Source organism: Neovison vison, chromosome 11 (assembly GCF_020171115.1).
Source record: "Neovison vison isolate M4711 chromosome 11, ASM_NN_V1, whole genome shotgun sequence".
In the NCBI taxonomy this organism is placed as follows: Eukaryota; Metazoa; Chordata; class Mammalia; order Carnivora; family Mustelidae; genus Neogale; species Neogale vison.
In genome coordinates, this window is record NC_058101.1 from 23774318 (window position 1) to 23793754 (window position 19437).

The 19437-nt window shown below is 39.7% G+C and overlaps 1 protein-coding gene across 1 annotated transcript in view; it reads left to right on the forward strand.

Moving 5' to 3' along the window:
• Positions 1–6069: 6069 nt before the first annotated feature.
• The window catches only part of NMU (neuromedin U), a 203180-nt gene continuing 189812 nt past the window's right edge, over positions 6070–19437 (forward strand). Inside the window, exon 1 of the mRNA XM_044225929.1 lies at positions 6070–6219. Coding sequence (XP_044081864.1) covers positions 6070–6219 — 150 coding nt within the window. The remainder of the gene's footprint in view (positions 6220–19437) is intronic.

Genomic DNA, 19437 nt, shown 5'->3' on the forward strand with positions numbered 1-19437 from the left:
CAAACTTTTTCTCAGAAAGCAGCCAGAGACTTCTCTTTATATGGTGATGGCCCAAACTGGGTCACATCGCCATCCCTAGGAAATAAGTATATGTTATTTTTGGTGCCTACCACAGGAAAGGGGATTTTCTAACAAGGAAGAAGAGGCTGGGAATGACTGTAAGCAGTCAATAAATACTGTTCCATGGCTTCCATATTTGCTGCTCTAGAGAAGAATTAATGGCATGGCTGTGGCTAGGCCAAACTGTGGGATCCTGGGTGAGACATTTGTCTTTCTGATCCTCAGTTTCCCCATCTGAAGAATGATCTCTAGGGTCCTTTCCTACTTTAATATCTCCTATTCGGGAGTCTAGTAAAACAATTTGGGTAGAGTACCAGAGAACTAGTGCTATGTTTTCAAATATGGAAATGGAGAAGGTGGGTGCCTGGGTGGTTCTGTTGATTAAGCATCTGACTCTTAGGTTCCGCTTAGGTCATGATCTCGGTTTCGTGAGATTGAGCCCTGCATCAGGCTCCGCACTACATGTGGAGCCTGCTTAAGATTCTTTGCCTTGTTCTCCCTCTGTCCCTCTCACTCTCTCTCCCCTTTCTCTAAAAAAAAAAAAAAGAAAGAAAGAAAGAAAGAAAAAAAAAAGGAGAAGGGGCATGAATAGAAGATATATTGGGATGATAAAATCAACATACCATAGTACTTGATTAGATGTGAAAGGTGGAAGGTAGAGGCAATATGACACAGCAGCTTTCCACTTACACTAAGGGAATGAGATCATGGATCCACATCACAAGAGAGAGATTTTCAGAGAAAAATTATTTCCAGCTTTTACACTTGAAAAGTTATTTCCTGGGTGTTTTAGTCCTCTTATGGAGATGCATGACAGAATGCTCATCAACACCATCGTCATTGAAATTTAATGAGATACTTATTTATGTGATTTTAAAAAATGTTTTTCTCTCCTGCTGGACTTAAGTTTTATGAGGTCAGGAACCGTGTTTTTTCTGCTGACCATACAATCAGGCTATGTGATATGCAGTGTCTAGCACAACTTCAATGTTCTTGCATTCATTTATTCACTCACTTTATCTGTAAATATTTACAAAAAGAATAAATCAGCGAATCAGTCTTACAATGACTTTCTTCCTTTTTTGCACAGCCGACTTTGCAATTATATATCCTCATAGCTGGACTCAACAGTTATCAGTCTTACCAATGACTTATCCTGTATCAATTATCTATTTGCTCTTGTTGCTATGAATGCACACACTAGTTGTGAGAGTCTCAACTGCACTTCTGAAGGAAATTACTACAATTTTCTCTGAAAATTCCTAAGTGAAGAGTGGCTATGTATTGAGGTATGGTCTTCAGTAATGTTGAAAGTAGAGATTCAGGAACTGACAGAGTGACCTTTTAGTTCCGAATTGCATTGTTTGCTGTCAACAAGTGTGTTCAGGAACAATTTGCAAGTTGGTTTGAATATTCTTATTGTATTGATTTGTTTGAAAGTCCTAGGGGGAAAGTCATATTAAAGTGCTAATAAGTGTCTTTTTTGAGATTCTAATTCATTCTATGAGGCCAATCCATCAAAACATTATCTAAGTTATAAAGAATCAAAGGATTCCACCTTAAGAAAATAACAAATGGTGACTCATCATAAAAAAGGAAACAAGGAAACTCTCTAGATATCCTAATTTCTTTGTTAATTGAAAGGAATACAGTACTTTAGAAACTAATCTTCTAAACCTTTAGAAACTAACATCAACGGAAGAGGTTATAGAAAAATAACAAATAGACCCCCCCAATATGTTCACTAAGATATTTAAGAGAACTATAATGGGTTCCTGGCTGGCTTAGTCGGTAGAACATGTGGCTCTTGACCATGGGGTGATGAGTTCAAGGCCCATGCTGGGTGTAGAGAGTACTTAAAAAAATTTAAAAAAAAAAAATTTAATGGAGCTATAAAAACATTCTTTCCTCATGGCCAGCAATTATTCTAGTCTGTAAATCTATTTTTTAAAATCCTACAGAATTGTGAATGGGGATGGTGATGGGGAAACCATTGGAAAAAATGATGTTTTTTGGAAACCCTTATATTTAAAACTCCATCATCCCCTAAAAGTATTTCCTACAGGGAATCAACATTAAAAAAAAAAAAAAAAGATTTATTTACTTATTTTAGAGAGAAGGAGAGTGAGTTGGGGGGAGGGCAGGGGGCAAAGGGAGAAGGAGAGAGAATCCCAAACAGACTCCATGGTGAACACAGAGCCTGATGGAGGGCCTGATTCCATGACCCTGAGATCATGACCCAAACTGAAATCAAGAGTCTGATACACAACCTACTGAGCGACACAGGTGTCCTTAGAGAAGGAAATTTTAATACAAACGGTTTCATTAAGAGGTCCAGCCAGTCCACCATCCTGGGTAAAATAATGAAACTTATGTCTATATAGATTAGCCCAGCTGGTATACAGGGGGATAAATTACTCAGAAGAAAAGGCCTCCTTGCAAGTCCTTAAGACTGACAGATTAATTAACTTTTGTTTTAATTGAGGAACTGAAGCCTGGATTCTACACAATCAACAACTAGAAGAGTGGACTATAATTTATAGGTCTGTAAACAGTCTGAATCTATTTTATTCTCACACTTTTCCCCCAGATATCAAGGAACTATTTTTCTTTCAATTTTCAGTTCCAGAATTTTGCTGTAATCACTTCCCAACCTAGTCTGTAAAAATTTTACATTCTCTTGCAACCACAAAATAATTTATTTGCTTAAGGTACCCAGGAGTAAGTGTCCTACCTGTGTATAATAACAGGATTATAATGTGTATAAGTTATAACATTATTCTCTCTTTTGCACATTCATAAATTATGGGAATGTAGGCTTGCACAGAGCTCGGGGTTAAGAGTAATTGTTCCCTGGAATTAGAGAGTTGGCTTAACTGAGATGTTGTGGACCAAAGTTCTCCTCTTCTCAAGTCTGCTTTGAAGGTGCATGAGGAAGTGGTGGTAAACACTGTGAATACAGGCTAGTTCCCAACTGTGTCTTCTTTCTAGACCCACACTCTGAGGCCTTTTGCTTAAGCAAAAGGCTGTGGTTGTGTATGCCCTCGTATCACTAAGTCTTGGAACGTCCTCCAAGAGAGAAGAGAAAATATTTATCAGCACTAATCAATTCGAGACTCTAAGTGTTGGCCGTTGCAATAGACATTGTTTAATTTAGTCTTCCAATAAAGCTAAGAGGTAGGTACATGATTGTCTCCATTTTCCCTTGAAGGAGACAGTATTCTGTGGAAACATGGTAGCCCCCCACTTAATGCTTGACAAGAAGGGTAATGCATCTCTGGCCCATATTTATTGCTTCTACCTTTGGTAAGAATATCTTATTAATAATATGTTATTGTAACCAAATCTTTTTCATTATGAGAGTCCTAAACATACTTTTAATGTTATTTTACATGCAGATTGAAAATTGCCTATTCTGTGTTATATTTCTTAAACTTTCATTTGTAGGAATCAGGACAATGTTAGGATGAAAATATTTCATCTTTTTTACACATAAAGAAGATACACATAAAAATTCCATTACTGTATTAGATCATATTTTACTTAATCCAAGAAATATTCTTTAATCAAAGAGGTTCTTGGTAACTGTAGTCTAGGTACTTGGTAACTGTGTGTGCATGTTGTGTGTGCGTGAGTGCACAACGGTCTAGAATGTAGATCAGATTGTAAGTTGAAATCCTAATTCCCAATGTGATAGAATTAGGAAGTACAGCCTTTGAGAGTTCATTAGGTCATGAGGGTGGAATCCGCATGAATGGGATTATCTTTATAAAAGAGATGCTAGAGAGAATTCCCTTGTTCCTTCCATGAGGAGGACACAAGGAGAAGAACCAGGAAGCAGGCTCTCACCCGACACCAAATCTGCTAGTGCCTTGATCTTGGACTTCCCAAGCTTCCAGAACTGCGAGAAACAAATGTTTTGTGTTTGAGCCACCCAATCTATGGTATTCTGTGATAGTGGCCCAAATGGACTAAGACAGTATGTGTGTGTGTGCACGTGCGCGTGCGCACACGGACACATTTTGATGATTTAGGATGAATTCCAAATAGATGTACTTTGTCCATTGTTTTCTCTGGTTTCCATATCTTTTTTCCCAGTTATCGATGCTTCATATAGTCCCACAACTCTGTTGCAAGAGTTATTAGAACCTATAGCCCTATCCCTGAAAGGAAAAGAAATGGAATTCCTTCCGATGGTGCCCACCACCATTCTGGTGGTGTTAGAGTTTCTCCGACATTCTAACACTCACTGATGAGGACTTGCTGAGATACTTGATATTTCAGAGTTCAGTTTATCACTAATATTGCAGAATATGTCATAATAGGAAGGCTTCAGTGGTTCACAGTCAGTGCCAGAGTCCTCATTAAGAACGGGTTTCTCTGACTCAGCCAGAGATGGAGTACATTTCTTGCTTGGAATGTTCTAGTGTCATTTTAAAACACTGGATTTATAGAAGGCAGTTTCCTACTAAAAGGGAAAAAGAAAAAAAAATCCTAAAAATGCTCTTATAAAAAATATTCTTTTATATACACAAATTTATTTACAGAGACGATTTCGTCTTTTCATACAATTTTACAAACATTTAAAGAAAGGTTATAAAGAAAAGTTTTCTATTTTCTTTGAATGCTGAAGAATAACACCAAGAACAAATTTTTGTTTGCCTTTATTTGGTTCCATGGAATATAGGAGTTGTGTTCAAAAGGAGAATACCTCAATGCCATAAGGTAGTAAAAATAAAATTATTTCTATAGAATGGGTGTTAGTATATATGTATATATATGTAGCAGTTAGATGTTTTTAAGCAAGTTTTTTTTTCATATTTTGGAGACAAGGCCATTTCAAATTAGTTGATAGAAACACACATTACTTGATATCCAACTAATAATAGCCAATTCATAATAAGTGCATGATAGTTGTATAATGCTTACTAGGTGCCAGCTTCTCTTCTAAGAACTTTATAGATGTTAGCTTATTTTCATCTCACCAATAGTCCTATGAGGTGGGTATTATTGTTATTCCAGGTTTATGTTTGAGAAGACTTTCACACAAGTGGTCAGTTCTTTGCCCAATCTCACATTCTAACAGAGCTGGATTTGGACGCAGGCAGTTTTACTGTATAATATGTGCTCTGAACCACTAGTCCATACTGCCTTGTTCCAACTTGAACATGAATATTATTTTAAAACTTTGCTATGAAGTTGTAGACATACTCCTTAGGACAGTTTAATCTGTAAGTAAGGGTCTTATTTTCTTGTCTCAACCTGTTTTTTAACTGCCTTTTCATTTTTAGAGCTTTCAATTCAACCTGTGTCCACAAAAATGCCAGTAGTTTGGGACAGTAAGATGAGTTCCTCTCCTAGTAGGTTCTTAATAAATGTCTCTTAAATGAATGAAAATGTAATCAGTCTTAGGGAAAGGCCGTGGTTTTCCCTTGGCTATACCAACAATTCCAAATGGAGCTGGACATTACAGGTACAATATACAATATTACAACATACAATATACAAAGGATATCTACTTTTTTTTTTTCTCTTTGCCTTGCAGTCTCTTTTCTTCTGGTGGAAGAATCCATCTTTTCCGTGGAGAAGCCATTCCATGTGTGGCAGTGGGGCTGCTTTCCCCTGCCATTTGCTTGACCACTGCACAGGCACGAGCACATGGCCTTGGCCTCATTTTAGCTAATGAGAATACTCTTTCCCCTGGTCACCGTGATTGGTGCAGGGCTGGGCATATGACCCAAGTAGGACAGAGCCTCACCTCTCTCAGCTCCAAATCTACCCTTCTTTGCCTTGCTTTGAGATCTTATAGATGGCCGCTGTAAACATATCTCTTTCACCAGCTAGCTAGTGGAATGTTAAACTTCATTAGCAGAGGACAATTAAGTGACCCTGCAAGGCAATAGCAGTAGGAAGGTAAATCCCTTCCAGGTTCTGTTTCTCTATTATTACTGTTATTCAGGATGGAAACCTAGTGGCTACACAGGGGAATTCTAAGTATACCCTTGGGCCATGCTCTTGCCATCAGCAGCTGCCCATACCTTCTGGCAGCAGTTTATTTCTTCTACAAATAAGCTGCAGCTGTCCATACTCTTCCACCACAGCAAGCTGCTTCTGGAGACTGACCCTGGCCAGCACCGGGTGGCAAGTCTCTTACCACCAGTAAGTTTCCGGTTCCTGTGTTAGCCACGCCCCCTTCAAAAGGCCTGAATCTCATTCTTGATGGGGAGGGGACTCCTTTAGTCCTTAGTATTTTTTTGTTCACCCATCCTAGTCTCAAGTTAGTAACTGCTTTTTTGTACCTATTACCTGTTCAAGGAACCGGTGTGGTTTCCATCTCCAGACTGGATTCAATAGTTTCCTCTGAAATTTATGTAGAGATTCTGGGGGCTGGGGGGGGAGATGGTTTCTCTCTTTCCTTACTGGATCAAGAGCTCTAAGCTCTAAGTATAAGATAAGCTGGAGCTCTTTGAGGCCATTGTCACCAAACACAGAGAGGCTATTTTCAGTTAAAAAAAAAAAAAAAAAAAGATGAGGTCATACATAGAGATAAATAAATATGAGAGACAAAGGAAAGCGGAGAGCAGCCATTACTAAAGACAGTTTTCCAGTCATATTACCAATAAATTCCCTCTTTTTCTTAAGCAAGTTCAAGTTGGATTTCTGTCCCTTGAAATTGAAAGAACACTACCAGAATATAAAGTAGTTTTGCCACAAAAGAAATATTATTCACTTTTCATTTTTGGTTCTCATAGTATCTTTAATTTTCAAAAGGATCATTTATTTATTTAACTTTTATTCACAATCTCCTGAGGGCAATCTCTGAAGGCCCTCCTTTGCTGGAGGGGGATTGGGACAACGCATGGCAGTACCCATTCCAAGGGTGCCCACCTGAGTCTGAAGAATCTAAAGAAGACCTCCAGCTCCAGAACAAAGTGACCACCCAGCTGATGCCCGAGGATGTGTTAGAGTCATCCAACATCAATAAAGTGAAAGAGTTAAAGAAGGAATATATTAACCTGATCATTCAACAAACATTATGGAGTCTTTCCTGTACAAAGTACTGTGGTGGGTGCCAGGGATACAAAACTAAATAAACTTCCCCACTTTTAAGGAGATTGTATGAACGATGTGTTTTATTTTTTGTATCGTGAGGCCTTGACATCTGGTGCCTTGTTGACCCTGGACAGGGTGGTTCATAATCCCACCTTCATTATCAGGCTCTCTTACACAGGCCCACCTGTCATAATTGACCCAGGGCCAAGTACCAGGCATCTGTGGACAGCTCCTAAGCCCCAGAGGCCACTGAAATTAATCAAACTAGCCAATCCCAAACCTGCTTACCCTGCCTCACCCATTTCTCCCTGTGCAAACCATAATAAAGACTCTTGCCCACACATTCCCCCTCTTCCTCTGTGTCTTGACAGAACCCAGGGCTTCTTTGTGCGTCTCCCTATGGTTTGGCATGCATGGCCCCTCCCCTTGGTGCCTGCGAATGTACCAAACCATCTTTTCAATGGCCGTTGTTTCTTTATCTGTCAGCCATACTGAACTTCCCATGGTCTATTTCTAAACTCTATTTTAAAACAGAGACCCTGTTAGGGGAAATTTTAAAATCGTTTTATATTCCCTACCAATCTGAAGTTCCTTGAAAACAGAGACCGCACTCACCTTATTCACCGTTATATCCTCATCCATAACTCTCAGTTACTACTATAATTGTCCTGTGTGGATTTCCAACCATTGTTCATCTAGGATCACTTACATTCATTCCTTCTCTCTGATTTCTACCACCTCCGGTCCACTTCAGGATCTTATGACAGCTAACCAGCCTCACTCTTCTGCTCGTTTCCTTCATCTTTTCTTCTTTCAGGTTTTTGTTCATGGTCTGTTCAAATGGCACCAGAGCTACCAAACCTCTCCTGACCTTCTCAACAAGGTGTAGACTTCAATTCCTTTAACTGCCATGCTGATTTTTTTCAACCTTTCATTGTCCACTCTACCTCTTGTTCTAGTTATCTGTGTTTTATCTCTCTATCAGATTTTAAGGCCCTTGAAGGAAAGAACCATATTTTAGACATCTCTCTATTTTAGCTCCTAGTACAATGCCTGGTAGGAGGTATTTCACAACTGTTGAATGATAGACAAATACTGGATTAAAACTTCTTGGGAACATGTTTTACTTCTCTGCATATCATGGAATGCCTTAAATAAGATCTTACCTATAGATGATCTATGACTTTTCAGTGAACTGAGTAAGCTTATAAAGTAGGTGGAATAATTAGTGTTAATAATTACCAGTATGCAATAGTATAGCTGGATTAGAACCCAGGTACTGGGGGCGCTTGGGTGGCTCAGTGGGTTAAAGCCTCTGCCTTCGGCTCAGGTCATGATCCCAGGGTTCTGGGGTCAAGCCCCACGTCGGGCTCTCTGCTCCGCAGGGAACCTGCTTTCTCCCCTCTCTCTCTCTGCCTGCCTCTCTGCCTACTTGTGATTTCTCTCTGTCAAATAAATAAAATCTTAAAAAAAAAAAAAAAAAAAGAACCCAGGTACTGTGCCTCTGCTCTAGAGCACGCCTTTCCCCTGTCTGAAAGTGGAATATTCCTATGCAAACTTTCATAAGCCAAAATGGTGAGAAGCCATGAGGCAATTTTTAATTGATATGGGAAAACTTTGGAGCATTCTTAGACCCCCCAAAAAGCCTCTGGTTGGCATTCTTAAACTTTAGGACACGTCTTGCTGGGAGATACACAAAATAAATCAAGATAAAGCACAGATGCTCCCAGGCACCATTTGGAACCATCTCAGCTTGAAGGTGAGATGCTCAGTGTGGTTCCTGGGGAAGGAGCTTGGTGGTTCTGCTTTTGCTGCTTGAGATGTGCATTGCTCTGTAATGGCTTGCTGCAAAAACTGTTGCATTCTGTTTTTTTTTCACCCCCTCCCTTTGCATAAAAGCAGAAATACTCGTTGGATTTCTCTCAGTTAACAAAAACAGGCAATAATGTAGGTCTTTCATAAAAATCAAAGTGGCTTAATGCAAACTTTTGATAAGCAGGGGATACATGTATTTCCCATTATCCATCATCACAATAATAGGAGGCATAACTGAGTGATTCTCATGTGCTAGGAACATAAGGATGTCACTGAGAAGTTTGTCACAGAGCAAGGTCTTGTTCTCTATTATACACGTTGTTGTGGATGGAATGCTTATGTCCTAAATTTGTATGTTGGGTCTTTACTCCCAGTGTGATGGTATTTGGAGGTGGGGTGGCTGGGGGGCTCTTCAGGTCATTAGGGTAGAGCCCTTGTGATGGGTATAATGCCCTTCCAAGAGGAGGCTAGAGAGATCCTTTACTCTCTTTCTTCATGTGAGGGTACAAAGAGAAGTCTTTAGTCTGCAACCCAGCAGAGAGCTCTCACCAGAACCTGACCACACTGGCACTCTGAGCTCACAGTTCCAGCCTCCAGAACTGTGCAAAATAAATGTTTGTTGATAAGCCACTCAGTTTATAGTATTTTGTTATAGAAGCCCAGTGACAAAGACATGATTTGGACCCTCTTGATCTTCATAAGATCAGAAATGTATCATGACTTTTGTTGACAATAGACTTGGATATGTCTCCTCTATTGATTTAATAAAACGTGAAGATTTAGAACGTCACTGCTGCCTGAGATGAGGAATTGGCAAGTATGAGGAATTTAGACACATTTTCTTGAGAATGACACATCATAAGTTGATCTGAATCTCTTTGATTTCCCAGAATTTTCGCGGGCTGTGTTTATGCCACAGGCACCTTACCCCTACCTTGGCAATATCTCATGAGCTATTGATTAATTATTAAGCTCTGAAGCAAACCCAAGTGCCAGGACTAACCATAAAATTGCGTATTCATCAGGGTCTAGTCAAGAGAAAGAAAACAACAGTTATTTTGACAGAGAAGATTTAATATGAAGAATTGCTGACTGGATAAGAAGAATCTTCAACTGAAAAGTTAAAAGAAGCACCGTGTCCCGGATGTAGCAGCTGCCGAAAGTAACCACCACCCTCTAGGACTGGCGAAGCAAAGGAAGGAGGGTGAGATTATTAAAACTTAGAAACTTACAGAAGAGACCCCATGCAGCCGAAAATCAGGTCTCTGAGGAGGAGTGCTATTGGGCTGGTGTCAAAAAAATGTACAGGGGGAGCTGGGGGAAATTGGAGCGGGAGACGAACCAGGAGAGACTGTGGACTGAAAAACAATCTGAGGTTTTGGAGGGGCGGGGCAGGAGGTTGGGTGAGCCTGGTGGTGGGTATTAAGGAGGGCACGTATTGCATAGAGCACTGGGTGTGGTGCATAGACAATGAATTCTGGAACACTGAAAAGAAATTTAAGATATAAATAAAAATTTAACATCCCCCACCCCAATGTACTTGGGATTGTTTTTCATCAGGTATGGTAAAACACAAAGACATAGACATGACTTTCATGAAGGAATAAATTCATATTCACAGACCTCTGGAGAAAGGAGACATAGCATTCCATGCAGGACAACATGAGAAGCACCAGAGTGCGTCAGGAGGCAGAAGGAGGAGGAGAAAGCGTGGATACAAAGCTTTGCTATGGTATCTTCAGGAAAAGCAAGGCAGGGCGTATTACTAGGATCAGATGGTTTGAATCGTTTCTATAGGCTCTGGGCTATGGGAAGTGGTTTCTAGCTATCAAGTACCTGGCCCTGGAGTGATTTAGGGCAGGGGGAGTATTGGCTTGGTGAGTAAGAGTATGATAAAGAAAGTGATTGGGGTGTGGGCTCTGAGTTGGTTGGTTTGCATATAAGGGCATGTTCAGGGATGAGTTGTTAGCTATCTTTAAAAATTAACTCACTTGGGGGCACCTGGATTGCTCAGTTGGTGGGGCATGCGACCCTTGATCTTAGAGTTGTGAGTTTGAGCCTTATGTTGGATGTAGGGATTCCTTAAAAATAAAATCTTAAAAAAATAAAAATAAAAAAGAGTCCTTAGAAATCAGCAGTCCCTAGGAGGGACGTCTGCAAGACCCCCACAATGTCCAAACATTATAAAATAAATAAAATAAAAATCACGATTAATACGCTAGGCTGGTGTTTTTTGAGTTCTGAGGGTTGCCAACTGCTTCTCTGGGCCTTTCTTCCCATAGATTAAACCTCTTTCTTCCTCCAAGCTCAGAGTAGGTAGCTAATATCCAGGTTTCAAAGGGAAGGGAGTTTCTGGTCCTTACCATCAAACTTAACAACAATCCAAAGAGTTTCCATTAGCCTAGATATTCTAGATATTTTAGAGGAATGTACACATCCACTTCCTCACCTCACTTGAAGATCTTCAAAGCTCTAGGTTCCTTAGTAAATACCACATGTCTGCTGAGAGCAGAGATGTTTAACTGCTTTTAAAGTGGAGAGAAACGTAAGGCTAAATGGTCATTACCTTCACCTTCAACCTCTTCTGCTTCCTCCTATATGTCTCCTCTCCCCATCGCCACGACTCAGGAGATCTCAGAAAAGAGTATTCATCTAAATAATTTCCAGATAAATTTGTGAAAGGATATTTTTACTTTGTAAGAGCTTTATTCCTTCAAAAAATAAGCTTTTATGGTATGAGTGGGATAGAAAACAGAACCCGAGACAAAGTGTTCATGAGAATGTTTTACTTGGGAATGCAATCCCAGGGCAGCAAGAGTGAGGGGGAAAGGAGCGTGAGGCAGAGAGGGAGGGTGGAATGTTACCACACTGGACAAAGCTTCAAAAAGAAACACAGTTTGTACTTGCCCAAGTAGGATGTCTTCAGATAGGCTTTATGGAACCATTGTACACGAGGCAATCTGTTCTAGGAAAGAAAGGAAATGAATTTATCTCTTGACTCCCTCTTGCCTTTTGACTCTCATTGGTAAAAAGTTTGTCCCATTTTTGTTGCATTAACTGACCTCTTCAGACAGCTGATGGGAAATACACATTTCCATGCTTTGCAGCACAGAGTTTCTCTTTGGGTCTGCGAAGACTGGATTTGGTATTGAAGCTGCTATGGCTGCTACAATTCTGAGCATGATGGCGGTCATGCCAGTTCCAGTCTTCCCCCTTGCAAGAAGGAGAACTTCCGCAGTGTGAGGAGGAGAGGCAGTGGGGGAGGTAGCCAGAACTTTCCCCCGAGCAAATGGCAAGTGGCAAGTGGCAGAGAGCTAACGTGAGGAAGAGTACAAATTAGATCTGATACAGAGAGTATTGGGTAAGGAGTAAACCAGAGATTGGAAATATTTGTAAATACAAATGAATATCATTGGAGAAATGGGAAGTTCCAGAAGGATATATTTGGAATATGGATTTATAGATCATGGGAAACAGATTTCCATCAACACATGGAACCAGAGTGTGTAGGAGGGGCAGCCCTTTGTTAGGAAGCAGCAGACCTCGTTCCACTTCCCTGTCTTTCCTTAGCTGTGGCATTTTTGGCATGGTCTTGGATTAGTTTCTTCATCTCTCTGAGCGTCTGTTGCTTTATTTAAGAAATGGAAGAGAATCAGAACAGATGTTTTTCCATGTTATATATGCATTTCAGTGAAGCAATTTATAATGTACATTATATCTATAATGTACATGTATGGTCTTCTCAGATTTCACTATACAAAAATAAGGAATTATAGTCAAGAACATCAGCAGACTAAAACTCATTTTTAACTTAATACTTGCACTAGTGGATCTGACAATAAGTTACCATACTGGGCAGTCAGCCAATCTGAAGTCTAGGCCTGACATCAGCAGCCAGCCATATGATCACATGTAAATCAGTCAATGTCTGTCTCTGTGCTACATCAAAGCAGAAACCATGGTCTCCCGTCACCTTGGTTGGAGTCCCAGTGTGAGCACTGACCAGGTGTGTGATCCTGGCCACATTACTTGAAGCCTCTAGTTCTCTTTCTTTGTCCATCTAGTGGGGCTGCTGTGAGCAAATTTGGGTGAAATGTCTGACCCAAGTGCACAATCAAGTGTTCATTAGTATTTCCTCAATTGTAAAAAAGGTGTAGCCAGACCCATAGATCCCTGGGACCCATTTCAGCTTTAACATTCCATGATCCCATACTCTGATCCACGACTTAGTTATTACAGTGCTTAATAAGCGTTTATTCTGTATGTAGTCCTGTGCTGCTTTGACCTTAGGAAGCACACAGCCTGGCTGAGACCGTTGCATGGACTGGAATCCATACATAGTAATCTGCACTATTGTGATAGGACTGCTATCTTAAAAGCATAATAAATCTCTATTTCGAGTTCTAAGATTGATGACTTGCCAAGCACATTATTCTGGGAAAAAGCACTTTGTCAGTGTTGAAGCATATGCTTATGACAGGTCCTTACAGTTCTTTAAAAAATTATTTTATAGATGCAAAGTGTATGTTCAACTGATAACTAATGGAGTATTATTGGAAGAAGTGTCCACACAGGGTTTTATTCTAAAGTCTGAAGCATGGTAAATTATGTATCATTGCTTAGTCTAACTGCTCTTTATAATGATATCATATTTCTAAAGGAGAAAAATGACAGTAAAATTAATATTAAATGGGTGACTTGCGTTGAATTGAAATGGAAATGCTTTCTATTGCCATAAAGGTTACCATGGTTAGGCTTTTAGACTCAATGCAAAATACTGCACACAAGAAATAAAGGACAGTGTCTTCATCATCAATAACCAAGACTCCAACGATTCAAGGAGTGACATTAAGTGCCTGCTCAAAAATTCCATTCACTTTGAATTATGAAGATAGAGAAGAAAATTGGGAAGAGTATGTTACTTCAGAAGTGTGTTTGGACTAGATAAAAAAATTCATTTTTAACGAATAGTGCTAGGCAAAATGGAAAAATCTGTAGTATTATTAGGCATTTAATAAAACATGAAGACAAGTAATTTAAGAAGGCTTAAGGCAGGACTCCCAGAAGTTTATTTTAGGACATTCAGGAAGATGCTATTATGGGGTGCAATATGTTGTGGTAAGAAGCTGAACTTTGATTTAGAACATGTTTGTTCGACTTCTTAATCTGCTACTTACTGTTTTAGGTCACCTTGGCCAATGGTCCTACCCATCCTATGATTTCTTACCTATAAAGTTAATAGACTTCAATAAAATTGTTTCAAACTCTTTTGATTGTTATTTGTTTCCAGTGTTATCAAAATTTTACATGCACATAATTTAAAAAGATAAGTAGTTTAACAAAGCTTGTTTGAAAACCAGCGTCCCATCCTCCTTCCCCCCTGCCCTTTTCCTAAGATCAGAGGATAACACTTTCAACTCTCAGAGTTGTTACTTCTAATATTTGTCTCTGTAGCTCTAAGTTATATGTTGAATTGCTAGATTTAAAAATTGTGGCAAAATATACATAACATGAAACTTACCATTTTATGAAACAAGATGGGATCGGGAGGGAGACAAGCCATAAGAGACTCTTAAGCTCACAAAACAAACTGAGGGTTGCTGGGGGGAAGGGGAATAGGGAGAGGGTGATTGGGTTATGGGCACTGGGGACGGTATGTGCTATGGTGAATGCTGTGAAATGTGTAAGCCTGATGATTCACAGACCTGTACCCCTGGGACAAATAACACATTATATGTTAATAAAAATAATTTAAAAAATAACCATTTTAACCATTTTAAGTATACAGGGAAGTGGAATTAAAGATATTCATATTGCTGTGGAATCGTCCTCACTATCTATCTCCAGAATTTTTTCATCACCTCAAACTGAAACTCTGTGGCTCATTAACAGTAACTTCCTATTACCACCTATCCCCAGTCCTTGGTAACCTCCATTCTGCTTCCGTCTTTAGGAATTTGACTACTCTAGGTGCCTCATGTAAGTGGAATCATACAATATTTGTCCATTTTGTCTGGCTTATTTCACTGAGTATCATGTCCTCAGGGTTCATCCATGCTGTAGTATGTGTCAGAATTTCCTTCCTTTTTGAGGCTGAATGATATTCCACAGCATGCACACACAACCTTTTATTTGCCATTTATCCATTGACAGGCATTTGGGGTGCTTTTGTATTTTGGCTATTGTGAATAAAGCTGTAATGACCATGGGTATGCAAATATCTGTTGGAGTCCTTGCTTTTAGTTTTTTTGGATATATACCCAGAGGCGGAGTTGCTGGGCATATGGTAACTCTGTGCCTACTTTTTTTTTTTTTTTTAAGATTTTATTTATTTATTTGCAGGTGCCTGGGTGGCTCACTTGTTTACGTGTCTGACTTTCATTCAGGTCAAGATCCTGGGGTCCTAGGATAGAGTCCTGTTTGGGACTCCCTGCTCAGTGGGGAGTCTGCTTCTCCTTCTGCCCTTCATGCCCCCCTCGAATAAATAAAAAAAACCTTAAAAAAAAAGATTTTATTTATGTGAGAGAGAGAGAGAACACAAGCGAAAGGAGGAACAGAGGGAGAGGGAGAAGCAGATTCTGTGCTAAGCATGGAGCCCAGTGCAGGGCTTGATTCCATGACCCTGAGATTATGACCTGAGCCAAAATCAGGAGTCGGACATTTAACTGAGTCCCTCAGGTGCTCCATGCTCTACTTTTTTGAGGAATTGTGAGACTATTTTCCATAGTGCCTCCACCATTTAAAATTTCTACCAGGAGTGCACAAGGGTTCTGGTTTCTCCGTCTCCTCAGTAGAACTTGCTGCCATTAACATTATCATTATTATTTGGAATACTTTATGAATTTGTGTATTGTCATGTTTGATAGGGGCCATGCTGATCTTCCCTATATTTAAATTTAAACCCCTTGAATATACGTATTGCTGAAATGAGCACTCTGTGTATTTTTGCTTTATACCTTGTGGATTTTTTTTTTAAGATTTTATTTATTTATTTGATAGAGAGAGAGGTCACAAGTAGGCAGAGAGGCAGGCAGAGAGAGAAGGGGAAGCAGGCTCCCCGCTGAGCAGAGAGCCGGATGTGGGGCTCGATCCCAGGACCCTGGCATTATGACCTGAGCCAAAGGCAGAGGCTTAACTTGTGGAATGTTTTTCAAATTTCATCCCCCAGTCTTTCTATTGAGTTTAATTTCTGTTCTTACACATGTAATTTCCAAAAACTTTTGATTTTCTGAATGTTCCTTTTTAAAAATAATATCCTATTCTTTCTTTTTAAAGATTACTTTTTTTTCGAAGATTTTATTTTTTAGGGCAGTTTTAGGTCTGTGACAAAATGGAGAGGGAGGTACAGATTGCGCATTTAGCACCTGCTCCCCCACCTGCTCCTCCACCTGCTCCCCCACCTGCTCCCCCACCTGCAGAGATTTTCTCACTAGCAACACCCCTCACTCACCACAATGGTGCCTTTTCTTTTTAAAAACCAAGGATGTTCCTATATTGACATATCAGAACTACTGAAAGCCCATAATTTACCTTTGAATTCACTCTTGGTGCTGCGCATTCTAGGGGTCTGGAGAAATGTATAACACGTATCCATCATTGTAATATCATACATAGCATTTTCACTGTTCTAAAAATCCTCTGTGGCCTACTTATTCCTCTCCCCACCCACCCCAACCTCCACCCACCCCAAACCACTGATTTTTTTTTCCCAGAATATCATATCATATCATATCATATCATTGGAATCATACAGTATATATCCTTCTTAGATTGGTTTCTTTCACCTAGTTATGTGCATTTAAGTTTCCTCCATGTCTTCTCATGGCTTGATAGCTCATCTCTTTTTAGCATTGAATAATAGTCCATTGTCTGGATGTACCAGAGTTTATTTACCTATTCACCTTCTGAAAGGCATCTTGGTTGCTTCCAGGTTTTAACAGTATGAATAAAACTGCTATAGGCATTATGTGCAGGTTTTTGGGTGGACATAAGTTTTCAACCCTTTTGGTTAAATACTAAGGAGCACCATTGCTGGATTATATAGTGGGAGTAGGTTTAGTTTCATAGGAAACTGCCAAACTGTCTTCCAAAGTGACCGTACCAGTAAGCGTCCCCACCAGCAATGCATGAGAGTTCTTGCTGCTCCACATTCTTGGCAGCATTTGGTGTTGTCAGTGTTCTGGATTTTGGGCATTCTTGTAGATGGGGAGTAGTAGCTCATTGTTTTCATTTACACTTCTCTGATAACATATGATGTGGAGCATCTTTTCATGTGCTTATTTGTGATCTATATATCTTCTTTGGTGAGGTCTCTGTTATGGTCTTTGGCCTATTTATAATTGAGTTTTTTTTAAAAAAAGATTTTATTTATTTATTTACTTGAGATAGAGGTAGAAAGAGAGATAGCACATGAACAGGGAAGAGGGACAAAAGGAGAGGAAGGGTGAAAGGCCAACTCCCCCACTCAGCAGGGAGCCGGACACAGGGATCATGACCTGTGCCGAAGGCAGCCACATAACTTACTGAGCCAGCCAGGCGCCCCGAGTTTTTTGTTTTCTTATTGTCAGTTTTAAGAGGCTTTTTTAAAAAGTATTTTGTATAACAGCTCCTTATGAGATGTGTCTTTTGCAAATTATTTTCTCCCATTTCTCCCAGTCTGGAGCTTGTCTTCTTGTTGTCTTGATCTTGTCTTTCACAGAGCAGAAGTTTTTAATTTTAATGAGGTCTAGTTTATCAATTATTTCTTTCATGGATTGTGTCTTTGGTGTTGTACCTAAAAAGGCCTCTCCTTACCCAAGGTCACCTGGGTTTTCTCCTATGTTATCTTCTAGGAGTTTCATTGTTTGTCTTTTACATTTAGGCTTATGGTCCATTTTGAATTACTTTTTGTGAAGGGTATAAAGTCTGTGTCTAGATTCGTTTTTTTTTTTTTTCCCGTGAGTGTCCAGTTGTTCTAGCACTATTTATGGAAGAGACTATCTTTGCTCCATTGTATTATCTTTGCTTCTCTGTCAAAGATCTGTTGACTACTTTATGGAGGTCTATTTCTGGGTTCTCTATTTTGTTCCATTGATATACCTGCTTATTATTATTATGATTATTGCCAATACCACATTGTCTCTATTACTATAACTTTATCATAAGTCTTAAAGTGGAATAATGTCATGTTCTTTTTGTATGGGTAAAATAACTTTCTCTACTTGAGCACATTAATAATAATTATTATGTCACTATTTGACCTACGTGGTCTCTGCTTCTCCAAATTGTCTCTCTTTTGTTTTCACCTGACTTTTATGCTACAGGGTTTTCTATCAGATATTTGGTAATCCTTGGCCATCTGCTCATATTTGAGAGCCCTGAACTGATTGGACTCTCTGGGCTTTTGACTATGGAATTCGCTGAAGGGTGATTTGGCAGGGAAGTTTTGTGGGTATCTTTAGATATATTGATTTGGATTACTCACATTCCCTAAAGAAGTATTTTCTAATTCCCTACTTGAAAGATATAGCCCTGGTTCATTTCATTCCAGAACTCATTAAAAAAAAGAGAGAGACTGGACAGGGGTACAGGTGGTTTACAATATTCGGTATATAAGATTTCTGTTAATATTTCTGGTTTGGTTACAATACTTCTGTCTTTATCTGTGCCTAATGCCACCTTGTTCAGAAACTCTACTATCTGGGGCGCCTGGGTGGCTCAGTGGTTTAAGCCTCTGCCTTCAGCTCAGGTCATGATCTCCAGGTTCTGGGATCCAGCCCCGCGTTGGGCTCTCTGCTCAGCGGGGAGCCTGCTTCCCCCTCTCTCTCTGTCTGCCTCTCTGCTTACTTGTGATCTCTCTCTGTCTATCAAATAAATAAATAAATAAATAATCTATTTAAAAAAAAAAAAAAAAAAGAAACTCTACTATCCGTCTCCAGAGAGTAAACTTCCAGTATTTGGATAGGCTGGTAGAGAAACATTTGATCTGCTGCACAGAGTGGGAGAAAGTGATCTGAAGATCTACCTGCTCCTAAAACAGACATTACTCAGTCTTCCCATAGTCCAATTTTGCCCCCACTTTCAGAGGTAGCTGCTGCTGCCAATTCTAGATCTTTCTGGGATTCTGTAGTAGAACTAGGTTGTTCCTTCTGAGCTTTCTCTCTGCAGGTTTAGTAATTCGGTCTAGGTCAGCTCTCTGAGTCAATTACCACTCATTCACTATTCTCTAGCTCCTAGACCTTGTTGCCTGTTTCCTCTCTTGTTCTTTCTATCTCCTGTGTCTCTTTTTTTCTTCTTCTTTTAAAGATTTTACTTATTTGTCAGAGAGAGAGTAAAAGAGAGCATGCACAAACAGGGGGGAGCAGCAGGCAGAGGGAGAAGCAGACTCCCCGCTGAGCAGGGAGGCCGATGCCAGACTCAATCCCAGGACCCTGGGAACATGACCTGAGCTGAAGGCAGATGCTTAACCGACTGAGCCACCTACAGATCCCTATCTCATGCTTTTTTTTTTTTTTTAAAGATTTTATTTAT